This window comes from Liolophura sinensis, chromosome 8 (assembly GCF_032854445.1).
Source record: "Liolophura sinensis isolate JHLJ2023 chromosome 8, CUHK_Ljap_v2, whole genome shotgun sequence".
NCBI classification, from domain to species: Eukaryota; Metazoa; Mollusca; class Polyplacophora; order Chitonida; family Chitonidae; genus Liolophura; species Liolophura sinensis.
This window is the reverse complement of record NC_088302.1, coordinates 44872098-44897105: the sequence shown is the minus strand read 5'-3', so window position 1 is coordinate 44897105 and position 25008 is coordinate 44872098. Positions and strand designations below refer to the sequence as shown.

The following is a 25008-nucleotide window of genomic DNA, read 5'->3' as shown; positions in this document are numbered from 1 at the left end:
GCCCAAAGTTATTTATTATACTCAACTTTCTGTATCAGTAAACTGTCAAATCTGACTGTGTATATTTTGTCATTTTCGTCTACGAGTGAGTTGTTTATGAGGCAGAAGTGATGCTGTCACAGGGCAGATCTGACAGATACAAGCCTTTATGGCGTCATGGACCTTCTTCTTGACGACATTGTTCAAATCCTAAAGTTTCTTTTCAATCATTTTTAACCTTTATTTTTTAGCAAGAGTGACAACCTCTTAGATTTTCTTAAATTCTTAAAGTTAGGTATGTTTTTGGCTGGGCGGATGTCTAGATAGAGAGGCTGAAACAAAGCACAGACAAAATCACCACATCTTACGAAGTACCAAAGAAACTTTTATACATAATTTCGAATCATCTCCAAGTGAGGATCTGGGTTTAAAAAAGCGTCAGCATCGGTCGAGGATTAGAGGTCTTTTACGAAACGTTATTTTCCTTGACTGATTGATTGACTGATTTACTGACTGGTGTGAAACGGCAACCTCAAGAATATTTCACTTACATCAAGGTGGCAAATATACATAGGGGCAGTTGCAAAGACTGGGTTTATACTTTTGTTAGTCCCTGTCCCCTTTCTTTGTGAAAAGCAGGTTCTTTAATGAATTGACGTCACTCTACCTCATGGAAGCAACCTCAGTTGATTTCTTTATTTGTTTGATTGGTGCTTGACGCCGTACTCAAGAACATTTCACTTCTACGACGGCGGCCAACATAATGGTGGAAGGAAACCGAGCAAAGCCCGGGGGAAACCCACGGCTATCCGCAGGTTGCTGGAAGACCTTCGCACGTAAGGGCGGAGAGGAAGCCAGCATGATCTCGACTTGAGCTCACAGCGACCGCATTGGTGAGAGGCGCCTGGGTCATTACGCTGCGCTACCGCTTTAAACAACTAAGCCACGAGGCCCCTCGTATGAGTGGAGACTGAGGTAAACCACAGGGCCCATTTGTTCGAGAGTGTATTAGCCATGTTTTATATGTTATAGCCATAACTCATACTTTATATTTAAAATTTTAGCCAATCTCAGCAGCCAATGCAGTTCTCCAAAGTCAAACTATAAAGCCTGCAGTTTTAGTTCATATTTAATACTCAGTACAAAATTGATAGTTCCAGAAAGTTAAATCTGGTAGTAAGTCTTAAACCAGTTTTGAACAACCGGACTAGTTCTATGCCACATAGGGGTGAAAGATGAAAGGTCAAGTAATCTCCTAGGAACTTCATGTAAGGCAACTCAGACGTTCCCAGAAGAAATGTGCACAGCTTTTCGAGAGCGGCGAATGCAGAAAAAGACCCAAAAATCCATGGCAGTTACTGAAAGAACATCTTGTGCGTCCAAGGGATTGAAAAAAACAAAACATTTTAACCACGTGGTCACAAACACCACAACTCTTTATATTGAAGTAACATGCATGATTTATTTGCATAATGCTAACTAAGCATTTGACTTTGGGTAATGGTTTTCCTACAGTTATTTTCATTGATCATAGTAAAATACCAGTGTCAAAGGCTTCAGTATGTCAATTTATTATTTATTTGATTGGTGTTCTGCGTCGTACTCAAGAATATCATGCTGTATTTGTTTTAGTCTACAAAATGCCTATTCTAATGATGAAGTTGTTTTGGCCCAAACTGTGTAGTCATCGTTCATTCCCGTCTTTGCGAAGCCGGGATTTTCGCCGATTTTTTGTGGGCAACTTGCCAATGAAGTAAATGTACCTCTCTATTACAAGAAAATAACATTTTAGCATATTTACTTTGATTCGATGACGCTCTTTATAATATTATAATATTGGTGTCTTATTGTAACTAATCACTTAATCATGATCCTGCTTGGTAGTACATCTATTCGCTTGATAACAACCTTGTTTTGTAGCGCAACTATTCGCAAGATGATGACCTTGTTTGGCGGTGCAACTGTTCGCTAGATGATGTTTCGTAGCGCAGCTATTCGCAAGATGATGACCGTGTTTGGCGGAGCAACTGTTCGCCTGATGATGAGCTTGTTTTGCAGTGCAACTGTTCGTTTGCTGATAACCTTGGTTTGAAAGTGCACGTATTCGCTTGATGATGCAGTCATTTGCTTGATCATAACTTATGATTATGATCTAGTTTGCTGGTGGAACCATTAGTTTGATGAAATTCTTGTATGGTGGTACATGTTTTGACAACGCTAACTGGTGTCCAAAACACCGGACACACCGTCATTATAGTAGGATATGACATGCATTAACTCATACACACGGACATCTCCTTACACAGTCTTGGATTGTCCAGAAATCGACGCTCATTTAGATTTGCCTTAGTCTTTCACAAACACACTTCAAAGAGACAGTAATTAATAGCAATGGAATCACCCTACACGACTGAAAAATGCCAGGCAAATATTACAACGATATTTGATAAATCTGCATATGCGGTATTACATTGTCAACGTATATTGTTCTTGTGAAAAGATATATAAAACACAAATCCGCCATGAATCATCCTGACCAGAACGCGTCACCAGCAAACTATGAATACAAGCTGCAAGCTTAAACAGAGAAAGTTTAAAGCTCGTTTATTCCGGCAAAAACAGATGACAGGCAGTGTCAAATTACTAACTGTGAAAAAGAAAGGATCAAAAGGTCTGATCTCTACTCCTACTAAATCATAACAGAGAGTGTCACAGATATGTACGACCCTTAACGAAACCTAATTCACAGACTATACCTTTACATTAACATGTGAATGCCCTGATGTTCAAAAAATGTGGCATTTGAAGAGTAATTTTGCAAAGTAATTTTCCCCATAAAGAGACTGTATAAGAGTTGCGTCTTCATTGGAATCACGAATCCTGTTGGTTAACCAATGGAGAACAAGTCGTTTCTTTGTGATGCTGAACTCTGGAGAGGTGACAAGGACAAGTTGGCATTGTATTGTGTGTGGGTCTGGTGATAAATCTAACACGTTCACGTCACACACCAGTCACGAACACGTTATCTCCGCATACTTCTTCGTACTGCCATTACTGATGAAAAGTATCAACTAAGTGGATGTACCTTATCTCCATTAAAGCTTCCCATAATGAACTCACACTAATTCATAATATCTCTTGATGGAAATGGCACTTTGAACAACAGTAAACACACGGACGTAACTTAATACAAATTCTTGCTGTCGTTTTAAGTGTGTTACACCGTATACAAGCGTTAGCTGTCTCTGAAACCTTTCCGTTACTTGTAATTACTTGACTACAAACAAATACATATTTTCATCTGTCAGAATGAAGGCTGTTTTACACAGATTTCATTGAAAACCACGGAACATATGTTTTGGACAATAACAACTGTCTTTTTTAAATGACTGAATGAATGGATGAATAGAACTCCGCGTCCCATGGACAGTATTTCAGGAAACATTTATGGAGCAAATAGAAAACTGAAGGTTTACAGTCAAGTTAAAGAACAAAAATCAGTAAATGTTCAGAAATCACTTGAAATATATACAGTATCCTATCCTAGCGGCGTCAGAACAGACATTCGTATACCATACAGTCGTCAACCAACATTCGTTCCGTGTCAACCAAAATTGATTTTTCGGATGCACAGGCGTAATCGCGAGGCCAATTCCAAACACAACGGTCAGTACAAAACACCAAAGAATGTATATATAGTACAAAATTAGGAGGGAATCATGAAAACAGAAGTATGAATCGAAGTATCAATCTCTGACATATGAGTTGTAATTGCAACTGTTCATATATCCAACATGGCGATCTATTTCAACACAACGAATAAACGGCTCCTAAATATGTTTTTTCTTCAAAATATCCCATAAGGAAAAGGTTGGCTACAGCGTTACCTACAGCTTTGTCAAAACAATGAAATATAGAGTCAGCTGCAAAGAACCACACAGTTGATCAGGACATGCTTGGTGTTATTTTGGGCATCACATGGAACATGCGCACTTTGAGGTCCTGTGTATTCTTTTCACCATAGAGACCTGACGGGAGGTACATGTAAGGTATCTGCTTTTCTGAGTCGATCTGGTGGTGTTTAGCTTCTTAAATTTGTGAAATAATTTTACAAGTAGATTTGTGTAATGACGACTGGCATGAGAGTGTGTCCCCACAGGCTACCGGTAGCTGAAGCCTTTATCTAAATTTTCCAGGCTGTCAAATTGTACTTGAAAGACAAAGATGATGTTCATATTAGTGATATCGGGGGCCTCCGTGGCTCAGTTGGTTAGCGCGCTAGCACAGCGTAATGACCCAGGAGTCTCTCACCAATGCGGTCGCTGTGAGTTCAAGTCCAGCTCATGCTGGCTTCCTCTCCGGTCGTACGTGGGAAGGTCTGTCAGCGTCGTGGGTTTCCCCCGGACTGTGCCCGGTTTCCACCCACCATAATGCTGGCCGCCGTCGTATAAGTGAAATATTCTTGAGTACGGCGTAAAACACCAATCAAATAAATAAATAAATTAGTGATATCGAGAGATCTTTCTACTAGTATACTTTTAACAGTCAATCAACTCAGGGTGATAACGGCTTTTTCCCCCACAATTAATGTTGGTCCTTATTTCATAAAGTATATATGATTTGAATATCTCCAGATCTATATACAAGTTTGGGGGAGTATAGGCCTATGTCGATTGACAGGATAAATGAAGTCTGACGCGTACCTTGCTGTCCGGATCATCAGATCAGCTAGACGGCCTGACGGCACAAGAGCCATTAGCTCATACCTGGAGTGTTATGGCGGATTGGACACGCTCCGTTCTTTTTTTTTTTTTTTGAACGGCTATTTATAGTTGGCTCTTGAGTGTTGGTCAGAGTTCCGGAGGAGTGAACTTCAATAGGTTTCCACTGGCCAGTAAAGCGGTAAACAGTACCTGGACAATGTGCTGGCCATACCTCGGCGTCTTTGTGGGCGGACCCCTGCTGCAGAACGTGCTTGAAAGAGCCTGAGTTAATCAGTAGGTTCAGGTAATAGCGTACTAAATCAGTTTTTTGTGAAAATTGCCACACCACGAAGATCTAGATCCTGATATAGAAGCAAAATAAGAAGTTACTGGAAACGCACGTTTTCTGGTTCTGTTCCACACCAGCCATTCAGTCTTGCCAAAAATAACCTATAGATTTAATTGTGTATATGTTTTTAACATATTAAGAGCCACTATAGATTTCTAAGCTATATTTGCCGGTATCATTAAGCCTCGGTAAATTGTCAAGGTTATGATAGGCTATTGTTTGTAAGTAATAAGTACTGCTCTCTATACGTAAAACAAGCAGAATGACAATTGAAAACACTTCTCTTTTTTTAAAGAAAAACGTGTGTTTTATATTATAGTGCAGACCTACATCGTTTCTGGCATTACATCAGCACGTTTAGGGGCTTACGATCAATGTGACAATAAATAGCTTTAGCTCTTGATCAAATGACACGGCATTAAACACAGATGAAATATTGTATACATTAAGTAGCATATTATAAGCCTTAAAACACTCTCATCCGCTGAAAAATATATCATGCTTGAAGGATGTGTTTTAAGCTGTTTGTGCAAGAAACACTATACACATGTATACTCGCGGAAGCCAACTTTATTGGGCGAACTTCTGTCCCTTTAATATATCTGATATCGTTTTTTAAACGTTATACGAAGATATTTTTACTGACACGTACGACGATGGACAGGTTTATTGGTGGGGGAACCTGAGTGCCTGATGTAAGCCACCTTATCAAACAAAACAAAAAAAGAGAGAAAATTTGACTTATAGCCGAACCAAGAATTGGATTCGAACTTGCTACCTCACTGGCCAGGGACCTCTCCATTGTGGCGATAAACATATGTCTAAGATGTTGCTGGGAGGCCAAGCAGCCTGCCATAATACTAGGCCTATATCTACATGATATAGGCCTACATCTACATGCATTATATAGTAACTAGTTATAAAACGAAATTATTTTTAATTAACTGTCGACGATTAATTTGAGCTCTATTCACCCATTCGTAAATAAAGTCAGTGTACCTTAAAGATCGAGTAATTCAATTACACGCATAGTTTTTCTATTGCAATCTCCTTCAAAGTATTATCATTTACCTTGTTATTACGATGTTAATTTCACGGCGGCATGATTACTAATCCACCCTGTGTGAGGAAGCCTTATCTATGACTGGGAATGCCCACAATGTTTCGTTTAATTTTCAGGTATACTTTGAATTAATATTTATAGACCTGAAGGCCTACTATATGTAATTGGGAGACCTCCATGGCCGAGGTGATTAGCGTGCCAGTGCGGTGCAATGAGCCACGAGTATCTCACCAGAGCGGTCACTATGAGTCCGGCCAATGCTGGTTCCCTCTCAGGCCGTACGTCTATATAGGGAGATCTCCTAGCAACCTGCGGATAGTCATGTGTTACTCCCGAACTTTGCCCGCTTTCCTCCCATGCACCATAATGCTGGCCGCCGTCGTATAAATGAAATATTCTTGAGTACGGCGTAAAACATGAATCAAATAAATAAATAAATAAATAAATAAATAAATATATGTAAATCGGAAAGTTACTCAGAAATGGCCACTTATTCGTAAATAAGTATACTAAGGAAGTATAATGGGCAAGATGTTTCCTGTAGATTAAAGAGTCCTTGATTTATTAACACTTGAAAACTAGGTATATCGCTTACCTACATCGAAACGATATATATCGCTTATACCTACATTCAAACGTCGTGATGTATACCACGATGTCGTTTATCCAATAAAAATAACTTGTTCAGTGCACTGCTTAGCACTTCCTCTCAAACTATATAGGTGAGGAAAGATTCTTATACATTATACATAGAACGTCTATATGACATCGAGGTGACAAAGACAAGGTGGAGTGGATACCTTCACCCGTAAACCTGACCGCTGTGATTACTCTAGTTCTGCTTAGTTTTAGAATCATATTAGATAATATAATTAGACAGATATTAGTAGTGTTGACAGCAAAGAGTTAAATTTTAAGTTAAAAAAGTAAATATGAATATGTTGTTCATTAGATAAACTATATAACCATGATAAAAAATAGAAACTAAATAAATATCCCTGCTACAGTTACATGTATATTAGCTAAAAAAGCCGAAGCTCTAGGTGTCTAAAAAATATAGAAGAATTAGGGTAAGTCAAATATAATATCATGACGAAATAATAAAGAGAAGCTATGCAATCTGTACATATTTCTAAACTGACATCATTTGTTATACCATAGCGAGCAGAAGCTATCAATCAATCAATCAGTTAAACAACGAATCAACATATAAACAGATATTATGTTACCAGTAACCATGGCGATAATACATCATCTCAAACAACAGACTGGAGAGCACTGTGGTGGTCGCGAGGTAAGAGAATTCCCTTCATCATAATCAGCCTCATCAGGCCCGGAATCAATCCCCATTATTACCTGGCTTCAAAATCGACAATTTATTTGTTAAAATGGTGTAGGGTGACATTTATTTTGTTAGGTATTTATTTATAAACTCAATCATTTTTCACTTATATGATGGCGGTCAGTTTTATGGAGAGGAAACAAGAGTGCTCGCATGTGACGTACAGAAATGTACACCATGTTGATGGAAAACAAACGTTAGACAAACAGCCACAGAAGCGTCGTCGATCCCACATGCAGTGAGAACGGAGTGATCTACACATTCACTCTCCAAAGGCGGTTTTGAACTCGCGGCTCAGGCGTTCTGGCGTTGGAAAGGCGTACAGAGGTACAGTCCAAACAAGTCCACGAGTATCCATGGTGTCAGCCATGTGACATGGATTTCATGCCTTGTGAAACCATAAATTTGCAGGTACTATACCCGGACTGCTAAAAGTGGACAAAATGGTGATTTATGTGGGTAGAAATGTTTGAAGTTAAGGATGTTAAACCGCAAATAATGGGAAGGGAAGCAATCCAGTTAAACGACAGCCCGTCGATGTAGCCGGTGTTACGTCCCTTGAATCACGCATAATGTAACTTTCAGCTTCAATTGCCGTGGTCACACAATTCCCTGTTTGAATCAGCCTTAATCCGTTCAGGTGCATTACGTCCATACAACTGATTTCAGTGCTTATTGTGTATATTGTACATTAAACACGTCTTATGAAAATTCATTGGAAGAAAAGTGTAGCCTACAATTGAGCACTTCCAGTCATCATACGAAACCCTATTTAATGGTATTCCTTCAAAAGGCTTTCCTTGTTACTATTCCGGTCAGTTTCATATATGTGAGGTAAACCACTGACAAGGGGAAGTTCCTGACCATCTGTCCTATGAAGAAACTTTAGTACAACAGAACATAACTTAAAATTTGTGATTAATATACGTAATACAAAAATCCAGCTGTATAGACAATTTCATTTTTTTTTCATATAGGCAGAGAATTTGCGAAGCAATCTGCGAATCAGTCGTGGCCTATATTCCTATACTGTTATAGGCTACACTTTTCTTCCATCCAGCTTTCATGAGACGCATGTAAAGTACACATACCGGTAATACACATAATTTAAAAGTTGTGTCATGAGGACTAGGCCTAAATAGTTCCACAAACAATTTCAGTTTTCTTAGATACGCATAAAACTGCAAATCAGTGAAAAACCATTGATATAGGCTTGCATTGCAAAAACAATTGCTGAGAAACTACCAACTCATATATCGGTAGCTATCTATTATTTTACAACAAGTAACGACGATTGCCAGAACAATGTATATACTGTAGGGCCTATACATATCATAGCTAATTGGTATGTTAATTTACGGAAATTTGATAAGAGATAAATGAGACACAAGTAGGCCCATACTGGGTATCGCGTCTTAGATTATTTGTCAACTGCATTCATCACAAATATTTATTTATATATTTATTTGATTGTTTTTTTAATGCCGTACCGGTACTTAGGAATATTTCACTTACATTTATACGACGTCAACCCGCACACATATAGGCCTAACACTATACACTTATGGCTACATGTGACTGGATATACTGTTATGTATACAATCTCGACACTGCGTATACAGCTTTTTCGTTAAGTTCTACATCGCTCATGCCCATACACATTGATGTATCCATAGATGTGGACGCGTATGTAGAAGTCTAGCTATAAATATATTCCTAAGCCGTTGCCCGACATAGTAGGCCAACTTGACTACATTTAGTTAAATTAAATCCAGTTACTCTAAAATTTATATAATAATATTTAGCGGATGTTTTGTATTCTTACAAACCAGTTAGCGGTAATATAGAAAATAAATATACAACAGCCCATTTCACTTGCTTTTTCTTTTCATTTTTTTAACGTTTGTTATTAATTATTTATTCATTCATTCATTCATTCCTGAAACCATCCTGCAATTTATTTATTTATTCGTTTGTCATTTCCTTCAAACACGATTTATTTTTTTATTAATTTACTTGAGTGTATAGCATGTGTTGTTAGTGATGAGTTATTTGAAAACATTTACCTTTTCAGTTGACTGGTGTTGACATTGCATTCACGTTTCTCGGCTGGCCTGGTGTAGTCACATGACTTAAGCAACACTCCACTGACAACAAATATGGCCGCCGTATCGTCTGAAATGCTTTCGAACGATGGGTCGTTTAAGTGTCTGGACTGTCTCACCGTCAAAGTGTCATCTTGACGACACGATATAATGCCTCAATTAATGCTGATGTACGACAAAAGATGATCAAGACTTCACCAAGATTTGCCGATGGCAAACCGGACGTCGATAAGGCCAAACGAATCTACAGGTTCGTTATCACAACAACAACACAATGTTAATTTCGTGCGGGAGGTTTGCTATTGACCATAGCGTTATATCCTGCGGTAAACTTTGAGAATCATATATATGTGAACTTCAAATAACCTCTTGCACTTGTTTTTCTCAACCTGCTGTTAACTTAGCTGATTATAGTGATATCTTGCCTGACTGTTCATTTTGTATCTGTATTAGCCCCGAAAGACTCCAAGTCCTTTTCATATACTGGCCTAGCGTCGTTGGAGTCTTGACACTTACAGTGTTAATTTCATACTCAATGATGGTCCAGGCCAATTGTCTTCGTTATCGAACAAGTCTCGTGCAAATAAAAGACACCAACCTGAAGATCTGCTTTTTGTGGTGGGTGCGGAAATTACTTGATTTAGAATAGATTTATTATAGTCGTGAGGGATACGCTCCTTGGTGAATGTCACCATCTTCCCACTGCTCCACTATGAAGCAAGACATCTGCGTAGGCGCTTAATATGACAGTAGTCGCCAACGAGTGTATACCGTGGAAGCCTTCAATAGAAACTAAATCTATTCTAAATCGGGAAAGGACATGTGGTGGCGATGCGGTGGGTGCAGAAAGCAGGTCTTTAGGTTGGTATCTTTTATTTGCGCAAAACTTGTTTGATAATGAAGGCAAGTGGCCTGGACCTTTCTTGAGTATGAAATTAACATTGTAAGCGTTGAGCCTTCAACGATGCTAAGCCAGGATAAGAAAAGGAGTTTTGGGTGTTTGACATTTTACTAAAGTAGTGCTTTAAACCATTCTTGCTCTGGTGAATTAACAGACTGGCAGTGGAAACGGTCCGACGGCTTGATGATATATCTCGGCAAAAGAAAGCGTACAGGGATGTTTTCAGACAAGATGCTGTGGGCCTGAGAACAAGGTTTGTGATTCATTAAATCTTTTATAGATATCTCTTGTTTTAATAATACATGTAGGTAAAGTTGAAAACCACAAGGGGCCTTCATAAAGACCCTAGTGACAGACCAGACAGGTGTGAGGACCAGATTTGAGTTTGATCAGTGAAGTGACCTTTGCACAGAAACTACTGATTTGACAGAGTTCAACAGATTCAAAAAGAGTACATTTCAAGCTATCCAGAAATATATAATATGTGGCAGCACCGTTTAATTTCAGGCATATTTTTCGGACCAAACAGAATATGACCATGAGCACAGGCTAAGGAAGCCATTTTTATTGGGCTATCTCTCCTTTGTGCCCTTCCTGATTTGGTGATCTGTAGAAACAACATGGCTCCTAAGAAGATCAGTTGCGCTCAGGATCTTTTTCATTCCAGTCCACAAAATAGACCTGAAAACAATAAAGATATAACATAGATTTCTGGATGGCTTGAATTATGCTCTTTTTTGACTCTTTTGCATAGGTGAATGTCCCAGCAGTAGTTGCTGTGTTGTGGTCACACACTTGTGTAGCCGACCCCTTGTAAATCTGGTCTGTCATTCCGGTCTCTAGGCAGGCTCAACCGTAGTTTCAAAAGAAAACTGTTACATATGTGTTACTTATTTATTTGATTGAAGTTTTATGCTGTACTCAAGAATATTGCACTTATACAACAGCATCTAGCATTAATTTATAGCCAGGGGGAACATATGTGTTAAATATGAAGAGTAAACTACATGTCTCAGCTTTACTGAATATTTGTCACCACTTGTGTATTTTTCAGGCTTAAGGAGTACTGCGAGCGGCTGATGTTCTACGACCCAGCCCTCTATGGCCGTAAAGCAGAAGAAGTGCTCTGGAGAAAAGTCTTTTATGACATCATCCAGCTGGTTAAACACAATAGGCGGGTGAGGTTAACTCCCATTTTTAGACATTAACTTTATTGTAAACTCATCTAAGGCATTCCACATGTGAACCTATGTGCTATCTTCAGATTATTAATCATGAGAAAGCATGAAACATAAGACTGAATGTTATTTTTTGTACCTGGTATTCATATGATCTGTGAACTATGGTATGTGTTCAACATTTAAAACTTTCATATACTTCTGACTTGATATAAGGTTTATTATCCACACAACATGTGACTATGTCTGTATCTAAGGCTGTTGTTTAATTGTTTTTCTGAATTCCTTTGTCAGCATATTCGTGCTAATAGTTCTGTGGAGAACGCCTTTCGTACACACTTAGCTGCAGCCAGTGGCTACTACTATCATCTCCTCTTCAGACTGCAGCAAGAATTCGCACTTCACTTTGATGGAATTTTGGACTTCTACCTCCTGCCGCCATCAAAACCAGGTTAATGACTGCTTGTTGTTCACTGTATTTCACTTTCAGAAGAACATAATGACATTAAAATGATATTTCTGACACCAACACCTAAGTTTTTCTTAAAAGAATAGTAAAAACAAAAAAATTCAATGAAACCCTATGAGCTGCCCGAGAAAGTGGATGAATCAGTTGGCATCGATCAAACTGTGTCGCGTAAAAAATGCTAAACTGAACGTACAATACAGTAATTATTTCAGATTTCATTATAGCCAGTTCTCATCCATCTTGTGTCCTGATACAGAGCATGCCATGAACAAACATTTATGCAGCAGTTGATGTGTTCATGAAGTCTTCACTTTGCACTTGAATTTGTGATATGAACACAAAATGAGATGCTAACAAAGCATAATTTTAGATGAAAAGCAAATAGAGCCACATACGAAACCTATTCTTCCACTCTTCAGAGTAACTATTGGGCTTTTGTTTAAACCTGATAACGTTCTGTTCGTAAATCCATTGTTCAGAGTTTGATAATGTCCTTTATAAAGTGATAAGTCGCAAGTCATTTGGATGAATACATTTGATAGTGATACATATGTCTGTGTTTGGTTTCTGAATAACTCTGTTGATATTACAATTGTCTTTTAAGGTTTGTTTTAAAGGTATAATGATATCATACTGGAAAAGTGTAAGTTTTTGAACGTTAAGCAATATTTTGTTGCCTTTATTTGTCTTAAAGATGTACTTTTGGGAGCAAATACTGTATGTTGTTCTTCCTCTGTTTGTGTACCTAAAACCATGAGGTTGTCATAAAGCAATTATTCTATATGCAAATGTATTGTAAAACTCTTGTTATCAGAATGGGTTTTGTGTACAAGTCCATCATGAAGAACATTTAGTTAACATTTAGTCAGATGCGTGTAACAAAATGTGGTGGTCCTTATTAAGAAAATCTGTTGCTTGTTCCATAAAGGGTAAGTGTGCTAATTTATGGCTGACATATCTGGTACCCATTGTATAATTGTATATTCTTTTACTGACAATCATTCTCATGGCATTATATCAGCTTCCCTGACACCTTGACTTTAAAGAATGAAACAAATCTCTAAACAGATCTACTTGGCTATATTACCTGCCAGCTGAAATTGATTGTAACTAAACACTGCAATTGGGGAACAAATAAATCTTGTGAACTTAAACTGCTGTACTTGGCAGTCACAACTGAGTGTTTTCATTTGTTAACAGGTAGCAGATTTCAGACTCACAGAAGGAAGGAAGGTGATAAGGCCATTAAGGAATGGGCCACAAAGGCCTGCCATAGGTGTCTAGTCTACCTGGGAGACATTGGTGAGTCTCCATTGATTTCTACTGTCCTCTCCATTATCCACCATTTCAAAAATTACCACTTTCCTATTGTTTATAATATGTTACCATATTTGTCTTGTTAGTAAAGACCTATTTGCCCAAATGAGTACTGTCACAAATGGGTATAAATTTGGTTTTACTTTAAGCACCTGAACAAAATGTTAGAGGCAAACTGACATATCTGTCAGGGGACTAGTAAGACAAGAAGAATTACTTCTCCTTAGTTTCCATTCCTTTATCTTTGAGAACTGTATTTTGCTCTCACTCACCTTTTTCCTGACAAGGTTTTGATGAAATGGGAAAGGGGTCATGATACCATCATTTATGAAAACACTTAATGCAGAAGAAAATGGTGTTATTTGATTTGGAGATCAAAAACAGATATACAATATGGGAATTCTGCTCAAAACGGTCAACTGGTACAAGACTTTGAAGCATTGCAAGTGATTTTGTAAACCACCAGCAGTAAGACATTTTTCCTTAACCGTTTTACCTTGTTACCTGTACCTGTCATGGTTACTTTCAGCCAGGTACCAGCAGACCTATGATGAAGGACTAAGCTGTGTGACAGCAGAGCGTTACTACTACCAGGCTCTCGCACTGTTCCCAGATCTAGGTAATTTAAGAATCCTTTTATTTGTCACCACGAATACATATTTTCAGCCTTGAGTGAATGCATTTAGAGTTTATTCTGGTGGTTTTGTGCCACAAAGAATTGCATCTGCAATCCTAATCAGAGTTATCTCCCTTGAGATAGCCTCGCCAAGTGTTACAGTTGGTTAGCGCGCTAGTGCAGCGTAATGACCCAGAAGTCTCCCACCAATGCAGTCGCTGTGAGTTCAAGTCCAGTTTATGCTGGCCTCCTCTCTGGCCGTACGTGGGAAGGTCTTTAAGCAACCTGCGGTTGGTAGTGTGTTTCCCCTGTCTTCTGCCTGGTTTCCACCATAATGCTGGCCGCTGTCGTATAAGTGAAATATTGTTAAGTACTGCGTAAAACACCAATGAAATAAGTAAATAAATCCAAGTGTTACAGGTATGTGTTGTATGTTACAGGAATGCCTCACAATCAACTGGGCACTATGGCAGGGTCCCGACACTACAGCTGTGATGCTGCTTACCACTACATTCGCTGGTAGGTAATCAGTTCATTTATCTGTTCTTACTACAGGAATATCCGCATGGTTAGTCCTACATTTGGCCTGTTTGAGAATCTGTATACATATACATTCCCATATACATGTAAGTAACTAGACACACACAATGTGTATCAGTTTGTTGCGTGATGAAACAGTATGTACCACATAGTAGCATTGACCAGTACCACATGAATGGAAAATTCTTGAGTATGGCATCAAGCAGCATTCAACTTAATAAGCTTACTCACACGATGTACGGTCACTCATTCCACATAACACAGGGTTCATACAAGGTCTTGGGAAACCTTGAAAAGTCTGGAACTCATAAGAAACTTTTTCATAACTTGAAAAGCTGGGAAAATCAGGGGTTTTCTGACTTGGGCCTTGAGAAGCTGGGAAAATCAGGGGTTTTCTGACTTGGGCCTTGAAAAGCTGGGAAAATCAGGGGTTTTCTGACTTGGGCCTTTAAAAGCTGGGAAAATCAGGGGTTTTCTGACTTGGGCCTTGAAAAGCTGGGAAAATCAGGGGTTTTCTGACTTGGGCCTTGAAAAGCTGGGAAAATCAGGGGTTTTCTGACTTGGGCCTTGAAAAACCTTGGAATTGAGACCACAGGACCAAACTTAGCAACTATGCATAATGTGCTGACATTCTCTTAGAGAAATTTGTTTTCCAGCTTTTAAGTTGATAAGACTAAAAGTTCCACTGATTAGGGTCATTTTACAGTGCTTCAAAACTTTCATAAGTGTGGAATATTTATTCCAAGTATCCTGGGAAATGTTAAGTGTGGGGTCTGGAAAGCCCTGTAAAAGTCTAGAAATATTAACTTTTGGCCCTAATAACTATAAACTTACTTGGTATACCACTGACTCAGACCATGTATGAGTTTACTCATTCCATGTACTGATTGCTTGACCACATACAAGTTGCTCAACTTGAACCAGGCTACTGACATTACCTATAGTTTTGCCTGTTCATCCTCAGCTTGGTGTCAGAACTGTCATTTGAAGGAGCAGGAGGGAATCTGGACAGATTGTTTGAGAAGATCTCCAAGCGTCTCCATGAATTCACAGTGACCACACCAAGAGATCTACCTCCACAACAACAAAGGTGGAATCTAACTTGATATCGGACAGATTGTACTGTAGCCTTGCTGTGCTATCTGGCTGTTCTCACTATTCAATAGTCTTAAGAGATTAGAGATGAGAATTTTCAACTGATTTTTGAAATGTAAAATCTGTCACCTAAGTGGCCAAAACAAAACTAATGGATGTCAGCTATTTTAATAAAATTCATTTGATTTTGATGGGATAGATTCTCTTCCCTATGAAATTACATCAGCGGATTTTATGATCAGTTTTAAAAATTTTGGATAGGCTTTACTGCGTTTAAAGGACTTGACAGTTAGTTTGTACTTAGTGTTTACAGTTATCTCCCCCGGTGTGTTTCAGGCAGCGAGATGTGAGACGGTTCTTAGTCAGGTTCATGTATCTGCTCAGCATTTTCTACAAGGACTCAGACAGGTAATGGCATAATGCTGACGTAATTAGGACTTAAATAGATAAGACCATAATGTTCACACAGACTCTGACAGCTAATGTCAATATGCTGATGGATTCCTTCAATCAATGTATGAATATTTGCTTGGTCCATGTTCTATAACTTTGTCATATATTGGTAACTTTGTCAGATGCTTTCAGAGGTTTGAAGCCTTTACTGGTCTTAAATTCCACATGAAGTAAAACAGACCCGGTATTCTTGTGAATGTGCCTGTGTATATTTGCTTGTGTAAACCATGTTGTTGTAGTTGTGAGGGCTATGAGGTACAGGAGCAGTGTCAGCGCACCCTCCAGGATTTTGACCTCTGCATGTTTTATGAGATATCCGGGGACCTTGAAGATGGCACGGATCATAAACCCACATACCTCGATGACGATCTGGTTTTTAGAATTTTTGTGATGTGCATGGCCACAATTTATTACCAACAGAAAAATGGTATGTCAACATAAATAGGAAATAGAATTATAAAGTAATCTAATGACCAGTGAGATAAATAAAATGAGGGGAGACAACCACCTCTGCATTGGTGATCGGCTACTGCTGCAGAATTGTCTCCCCTGCATTTGCCTTTATTACCTCTGTTGAGGAGCTTATCTTTTTCCAGATGTTTATTTGTCAGTCTGTGTGTCAGCAACTTTACGGGAAAAGTTATTTACATCTGGATTCGTAAATTCCAGATAGGACAAAAATCCTTGTTTTTCTTTTATCATAGAATGTTGCATAGGCGAGTGTTTTCCCTTTGTTGCAATTCATCATGTGGTCGAAGGTGTTCATGCCACAGCCAGGGAATTTGTACATTTAGCTGGTGTGGGAGGTTTGCGTTTCGGGAGCGCCTTCTTCTTATTGATAAATTGTGTTATTGCTTTTTAAAACAGTTATTTTTCCTCTACAAACAAGCAAATACAGTTAATTTATTTATTTATTTGATTGATGTTTTATGCTATACTCAAGAATGTTTCACTTATATGACGGCAGCTAGCATTATGAACATTTCTACCTTGTTTATGGTTTTCCTTTTGAGAGTAATGCATTCATTATAATACTTCAGTGAAAGTTGTGTGTACTGTCTGTAATGTAACACTTGTGAAGGGAAACTTCAAACATGGGAAGAAATCAGGATACAGATGCAAAGTCAGCTATCTAGCACATGTATTTTTCTCGTAGTGTTGACAATCTGGATGTGTGTTTTAGGTTCTCGCCAGGTGGCCGCCTCCATTGCCTTCCTCCTTGCCCTGGTGTCTCACATTTTGAACCATGTGATAAGTCGCCTCCAGAGGGCACTGCAGGAGGTGGAAAATCCTGTACACCTGCCATCGGTTGATGCAGGTAAGAGGTGCTTTTAATCATGGTGGAGCCCCACTGAGGAACAGTATTCATAATTTCACAATTAATTAAATGCAAGGAAACTTTTCCTTGAAAAATTATTTATGATGGAGCACAGTTATGTTTACTACAAACCTAATGAATTAGCTCAAGAATGGTTAGTGTATTCATCTATTTATGTTGATGTCTCGTTTCCCATGTGTGTGCCATGATGTGTTGGGTTTCCTGCTTAGTGATTTTCTCATGATGTGTTTCTTGTAACTTAGTGTGTTTCCCATGATGTGATGTGTTTCCTGTGTGTTATATTTCATAATGCATTGCATTACATACTGTTTGCCATGATGTATCATGTTTTTCGGGGGGTATCATATTTCTCATTATGTGTTGTGTTGCAGAGGAGTTTCAACTAGGGTCCAGCAGCTCTAGGTCATGGAAAGAGGCAGGGGAGGAGGAGAGCTCACAGATCGGAGGTCAGGACCACGGGCCAGGCTCCAAACACAACCAGGTAACTCTTCACACACGCACACAATCACAATCATCATGTATTTGTAGCTCTTGATTGCTCGTAATATCACATGATTTGATGTAATAAATAATATATATATAATTTAAAACAAAAAACATAATAAAACAAATAATACACCTGGAAATATGTGAAGTGGCAATCCAGCCAAATTCTGGGCAGCTTACAGCTGATTAGTTCTACAGCAGGACATGGTTTAAAAATTTAAGACTAACTGCTGAACTTCGCCAAAAATACAAACATTTTCCTAACTGGGATAGGGCAGTACTGAACAGGCTGGGTGAACTTACTGCTGAGCAACTTTAATGGTATTTGTAGTTCAGTACTAAAATGATTGTGCTTGTATAAGGTATAAGTTCCAAAGTATGGCCCTGAATATCTTAAGGAAATGCTCCAAACTACACCAAATATGCCTCAGGGAAATGCTCTGAGTATGCTAAATATGTCTAATGGAAAATGCTCTCAGACTATGCCAATTGTTTCAGGGAAATGCTATGACTATGCCAAACATGTTTCATGGCTCTGAGACTATTCCAAATACGCCTCAGACAAACTGCTCTCGGATACTTGAGGTGAAAATTTCTCTCAAACTAAGCTAAATGTGTTTTATAGGAAAATAAGGTTAAGCTATGCCGAGGCTAAGCTTAGGCAAAAAAATTTCTCAAATTATGACAGATGCATCTCAGGAATTCAATCACATTTTTCATGAAGGTTTTTATTCACCAACCTCATTATAATTACAGAAAAAGCGGAAAGCGGGCAGACTCCGAAGCTTGCGTAGACGTCGTCATAGAAACAGTGAAAGTAGTGATGATTCCTGTAGCAGTTCTTTGGATGATTCAGATCTTAGTGAAGGTAATTCACCAGCTACATTACATTCTTATATCGTGCATTTACAATCTCAGTTTGTTTAAAGGATTCTACACTATATTCTGCTATCTTACTTTTACAACAGATGCCAAAGAAAGCTTTTGAAACAGATGGAGCAACAGTTTATTTTCATACTTCCTGACCTTTGCACTACAGTGGCATCTAATGAAAACGATTTTTTGAAAGAGAACTGAAAAGATGAAACAGATTAAACAAATTGTATAAGAACATATCTGATTTTTTCATAGGATGATCTAGGCTTTACTGATCATGACTAATTTACAGGAGGAGAAGGAAGTGATGATGGCCAGTCTCTGTCTGAAGACTCGGATGACTTCATTGACTGTTTCGCTCCTGATTCTGACTCGGACTTTGAGGAAAATCTCAACAAGCTTGACAACATACCAAAAAGTGTCAATGGAATTTCTCATCCAAGAGGGTCCGGTAACCCGCTGGCCAACAGGGCAGACGGCACACAGTCATCATCCACAGACAACTTGTACAACAACAATACAGACTCTTGCTCCTCATTGGAGGCAGCCAGTGATGGATCCCTGGGAACTGATGACCAGATGAAAAGGTCAAATGTCTGGAACAAGGAATCTGACCAGAACCTAATTGTCCTCTCTTCGGAACTCTTCACTGCGTCTTCCTCCTCGGCTATTCTAGGTCAGGGGCATAGAAACATGAGCACACCACTTGACAGTGGCAGCAATCCTCCTGTTGGTGATGGAATAACCCGTGTCTGTAACACCCACAGAAGGACAGGTAGGGGCTTGTTTTGGTATTAGGTACCCTTTCTAGGGAAATGGCAACTATGATCTGAGTGGAACTGACATCTGCTCTTTTTCTAACACATGAGTACTACATTACTGGGCTACCTACAAATGGTAATTGTAATGACAGGAATGTACAGTAGGCTGTGAGGATCTATGTTCATGTATATAGGATACCCTAATCTGATGTTAGCTGAAAGCCTAGTCTAGAATTACAGCAAAAACATTGCATTGTTGTTTTTAGCCCTAAATATCTTTCTGTTCTTTTTATTGTACTGTAAAAGATTTGTTGCATTGTTGTATATCTTCTAACATTTTTTATCCTTATACCACTGATTCTCAGTTGTGTCTATTTCTGGTCCCCAAGAAATCTAATCTGTAAGACTTATCTCCACAGACTCTGTTGAACTTGAGCAGAAGTTGGCCAGCTTTGTAATAGAAACAGACACAGAGACTGTGATGCCCACTGATGCTGGTAATTATGAAATTACATTCTTTTGAGAAGTTTATAGATACGGATACGAAAGGGCAATGAGGATCTTTACATTCTTTTGTGTCATCCAACTAACTGTGGCTACATGTCTATGTTATGTATCCTTTCAATTGTGGGAAACTATGAAGTCAGATACAAATTTACTTAGTAATGCTCCTGTCAGTGTTTTCCTAATACAGTGATAATACCAAAACAAAATTAGAAACCTGCAGTGCATGTGCATAAGTTATTGACCTAAAGCATTGTGGAAAACCATTTGAGGTGCTGTGTCATTGAAATGATTGTGGGGTAAATACAAGTATATTTGTGTCCTGCTGTTTGTTCATCAGTTCCAGAAAAAGTATCACCAATTCAGGTATTAGACATGTATGTTGGTGGGAAGCCTGTTCAAACTCTGACTGTTAATTTATTTGAGTTTTGACACATTTCAGATGATAAATCAATAAATCCACATCCATTACAGTTTTATTTATAAAGAGTGCAAGATTTACTCTGTATATCATGTCCAATGCCTCTAATCAGTCAGTCATTGGTTTTGTAGTCTTGCTGAGTGAGGTCATATTTTTAAACCCAGCTATCAGTAGTCCAGCTACAAACTGGCATAAAAGGTTTGGTTAGGTAGCCGATGAGATCATGCTATTTTTATGGGTCTATTGGTGAGAATTACCTGAGGCCCATTATAGAGATATGAAAATTTGTGAAGAAATTGCCGGAAGTAGGTTCACCCAAGTTTGACGAGTGTGTGCACTTAATGAAATAGACCGTGTGTCAAGAAATGTTATCCAATATGTTTGCGCTGTTTTGAGGATTGTGACAGTAAATGTCACATACCAGTCGGTACCTTGATTGCCTGTGATAGCGTATGTCGTGAAAAGATTTACACCATGTAAGGTAGCCTACGTTCATGTATTCAACGGCCCCTGATAATATTTAGGTCTACCTTACAGCAATCAAGCGCTTTGTTAGTCACCAAAATGGTGAAAGCAAAGAAGGAGGAAGTTATTAGATGGCAAATATGCCCTTTGACCTTGACCCCAGTACTACAGATAATGGGCTTGCACATGTAAATGCATTTAAAAATTAGATGAGAAGCTTCTAAAATTAAAACAAAGCGTACTGAATATGCAGGATGATTTGTGGGTGCATCTTAGTTTTCAGAAACTGAAAGTTACAGCAAAGGTTCATGCACCACTACCTGCAGTCTTGGAGAACGAATATTTGTGTTTTGTGACATTCTCTAGTGTTTGCCGTGAAGAAGATGTAGCAAGGGCTAAAAAAAAAAGGTTATTTGGGTTACTGTACAGCAAGTTCTGCTACTGGACTGTATTAAATCAGTTATTTGTGCGATGTTAAAGTGTCATCGATGATCCAATTTCCAGCGTATACCTATATGAGTGATTTCTGAGGAGAGAAGGTAATGCAGTGAAATACAACGATCATGAGAACAGCTGGTCTTCAGAAACACTTTAGATTTATACTTTATCCTGCCAGTAAGTGAGCATAAATAATAAATTTTTCTCTTCTAATGTAGGCCTACATTTGGGTTTTGCATAACAAGTGTATCATGTTTTGATCCCAAAACGACAGTTGTTCGTGTGTACAGAAATGTTTCGACAGGCAAAAAAAAAAATTACCAGTCGCATCAGGCAAGTTACCATAGAATGAAATAATACTGCAACCCCTGCTATCAAAAGAAAATGAAAACGTAAAGTTGTCATTCAGTGAGTTATTGAAATAATCCCTGTAGGCCTACAGGTTGAGGTGTAATAAATAAATGTAGGCCTATGAGCGTAATGCAGATTCATTCCTCGCAAGGAAGAGCTGAAAAAATTAATTTATTCTGGAATGACAAGTCGAAATTTTGGGCAATCAACATGTACATACATATAATTGTTGTCCTATATAATTAACTACAAGAATCTCTGTACCGGTAGGTCTATCTAGGCCTAAACATTTATGCACATATATGTCTTCCGATTTCCTCAACCCCCTTCACTCAATCAACTCCACACTTTCCGGGTGTATTGATGTGGACCCAAAATAGTGAAATGTTCAGTATTTTCAAAAAATGTCTATTGCAGTAGGCTTACCCAGCACTCCCTCTCTTGGAAAAGTAGGGAGTACCGTGCTACCTCTGAAAATAATCTGTAGCATTGCTGACCCCATGGATTATTGCCCAACAGTTGATCTTCGTGAATGACAACAAACTTATTTTACAAACTTTTTCATGGTGTGTTGACGTAGTTATCTTTTAAATTGTGGAATGAGCTGTTCTTTACGTTTGCTATATATGATGAACATTTGGGTATAATGTTGAAAAGATCGAAAAAAGGTTGACAGATTGTACATGTATTTTATGTGTCCTTGCCATATTTGTACTGTTGAGATACAACTGTACAATGTAAGGACCAAAACATGTATTATGATATGTTGCTTTTTTTTTTTTCCCACATACGGCAGTGGTACATATAATGAAGATTTTCATGCTCACACTAACCGAACAAAAAGAAATGGTAACAACTTAGTTGCAAAAACACATTTTAGGAAAATGTCTACAATCTTGCAGTATATCTTAATATGATGTCCTTGTCCTTAATATGATGAATTTTCTTTACGGCCATGTCTAGATGAAGTGGGGCTGGGTCCTCCCTTACAGACAGAATAACTGATAGGCCCTTTATGGGTTGAGATGACCAATGAATTGTACTAGAAGACAATTGGTCATTAGTTACGAGAAAAATAAAAATAGAAGAAGAGCAACAGACCCATTTCCCAGCCCTTGAGCTCAAGTTCTACAATGAAATGTTTAGAGATTAAATAGCTGTCACAAATATGAAAGTACCTACAGCATAGTACAGCAGTCAGATAGATAAATGAGTAATGTTTTTCTCGGCAGAGTTATCCCCTTGTCAGAGTGACAGTGATGCCGACACAGAGATAGACGAGGACAGTACAGACAAGTAAGTTTAGTGTTTGTCAGGAGAGAAATCTAGAACAGGCAAAGTTTTCTGTCCAAAACAGGTTTTACTTCCTCAAAACCTGGCATAAACAGTGTACCACTCCTGCAAAACTGTTCTGTTATATGCAGAGAAATGATTACGCACAATTCACTGGAAATCAACAGTAGTGTGCAGATACATGTGTTGACAGTCACATTTTCTAGTAGGGATGCACTGTAAATTAACACATTCAAAACCATGAACACAGAAGTGATAAATAGACTGTGTTTTGCAGTGATACACAGCAAGTAGCGAAAAGTATTAAGCCAGTTTGCACTTTATATACTGTAATTCTTCAACCATTTTGCATGTTTGCAAGGTGTTTATTCAAGCATATTCTGAAGGTATTATTCTGTGTAGATTAATACAATTTTGTGAAGCCTGAAAATTGGCCAATTCATCCAATGTCTCTGAAATCAAATGAAAAATATTCATATATTGCACTTAAAGTTGCTCTTGCATATATGAAAAGGTTGAGGAATTAGGATGTATATGTTCTAAGTGACTTGTCCTCATTGTCTTGAAAATTTTCTTTTCAAAACCATCTTTGTTTTTGCAAAAAAAACTTTTAGATAAAGAGCTATAAGCTGCTACAGAACACATAGAGTCTCTTTAATGACTATCAAAAAAAAAAAAAAAATACTTGAGAACAGTGAATTTGCTTTGAGATCAACATTCAGCTTCTGACTTCAGCTCAGAAGGTTTTCTCTGGGATATAGTTGGTTTCTGTCGCCCTTAAACCTAACTAATATATAACAATTTAAATATTCTGACAAAATTAAAACAACAAACAAACAGATACTTTATTTCTGCTCTTAGGGCCACAGCTCAGCAGCAACATCTTGCCAACCTGCTTGAGGTTATACAAAATGAAAAACTACTTCCAGTTGTTAAAGTAGCCTGTGATTGGATGAAATGCCATGGTCATGTGATCACAACATGTGCTCAGGTAAGCATCCCCCTCATGTTCAGTTGGGTCTTATGTGGGAAGGTCTGCCAGTTGGTTTTGGGTTTTCTTAAGCTCTGTCCAGTTTCCTTGTACCTTGGCTAAAGTCATATACATGTAAGTGAAATATTCTTGAGTGTGACATAAAACACGCACAAAAGATAGAAATTAAAAAAAAGATAGAAAAGTATATATATATGGAGCATGTATTTCAATGATTTATGCCTTCATTGACACGGGTTTTTGGATTGTCAAGGGCTTGTACTCTAAGCTACTAGTCATTGATAACTGAGGTTTTCAGTTCAAGTCCAAGGCTAACCAAGTTGATTGTGTTTTTGCACATCGATAAGATTGAAGCTACATAACACAAAATCGTAGGGATGGATAACATGCAGTATTATTCTACATGTGTGTTGAAGAAAGCAGAGATGTTCAGTACTAACGGTCATGCCCCAAACTTGACATCATTACAACAGGTCAAATATTGGCAAACATGTAGCTGACTGTACAGGATAATACTTTGTCAATCAAAGTTCATGCCCATTCAGCAGTGAACACATGAGCCTGTACAAGTGTTTTAATAATACCTTGTGATGATACCGACATTACATATGTACCGCTAATATCTGAACAAATCTGACAATTGTTTTGACAAAAAGTATAAGTTTAGATGTGATGTGAACACAATTTATAAAATTTTGAAGACTAAAATGTATTGGTCAGGTAGTGAAGGGCAGAAATAAAGTTCATAGACAATAGAACATAACCTGTCTTGATTACATAACATGCCCTTCCTTTGCCAAAGCACATACTTTGCCAAGGCCTGATCTAGGCTGAAAGTTTTGGACTTTTCAACGTAATACTTCTCTGTTTCACCATTTTTATATACAAGTACTACAAAAACATAAATGTTTTATCATTTGAGATCCCATGGCCCAAGGTGGTTAGCACACCAGCTAGGCGCAATGACCCAGAA

The 25008-nt window shown here is 38.2% G+C and overlaps 1 protein-coding gene across 1 annotated transcript in view; it reads left to right on the top strand.

Annotated features, from left to right (window-relative positions):
• Positions 1–9596: 9596 nt before the first annotated feature.
• Positions 9597–25008, top strand: part of LOC135473576 (nonsense-mediated mRNA decay factor SMG5-like) — a 63734-nt gene continuing 48322 nt past the window's right edge. The window contains exons 1-17 of the mRNA XM_064753433.1: positions 9597–9791; positions 10597–10695; positions 11497–11620; positions 11915–12071; positions 13290–13391; positions 13936–14025; positions 14463–14541; positions 15527–15652; positions 15994–16065; positions 16350–16537; positions 17294–17428; positions 17821–17930; positions 18692–18803; positions 19104–19586; positions 19992–20069; positions 22984–23047; positions 23906–24035. Of these exons, the coding sequence (XP_064609503.1) occupies positions 9724–9791; positions 10597–10695; positions 11497–11620; positions 11915–12071; positions 13290–13391; positions 13936–14025; positions 14463–14541; positions 15527–15652; positions 15994–16065; positions 16350–16537; positions 17294–17428; positions 17821–17930; positions 18692–18803; positions 19104–19586; positions 19992–20069; positions 22984–23047; positions 23906–24035 (2217 nt within the window). The 5' untranslated portion in view covers positions 9597–9723. The remainder of the gene's footprint in view (positions 9792–10596; positions 10696–11496; positions 11621–11914; positions 12072–13289; positions 13392–13935; positions 14026–14462; positions 14542–15526; positions 15653–15993; positions 16066–16349; positions 16538–17293; positions 17429–17820; positions 17931–18691; positions 18804–19103; positions 19587–19991; positions 20070–22983; positions 23048–23905; positions 24036–25008) is intronic.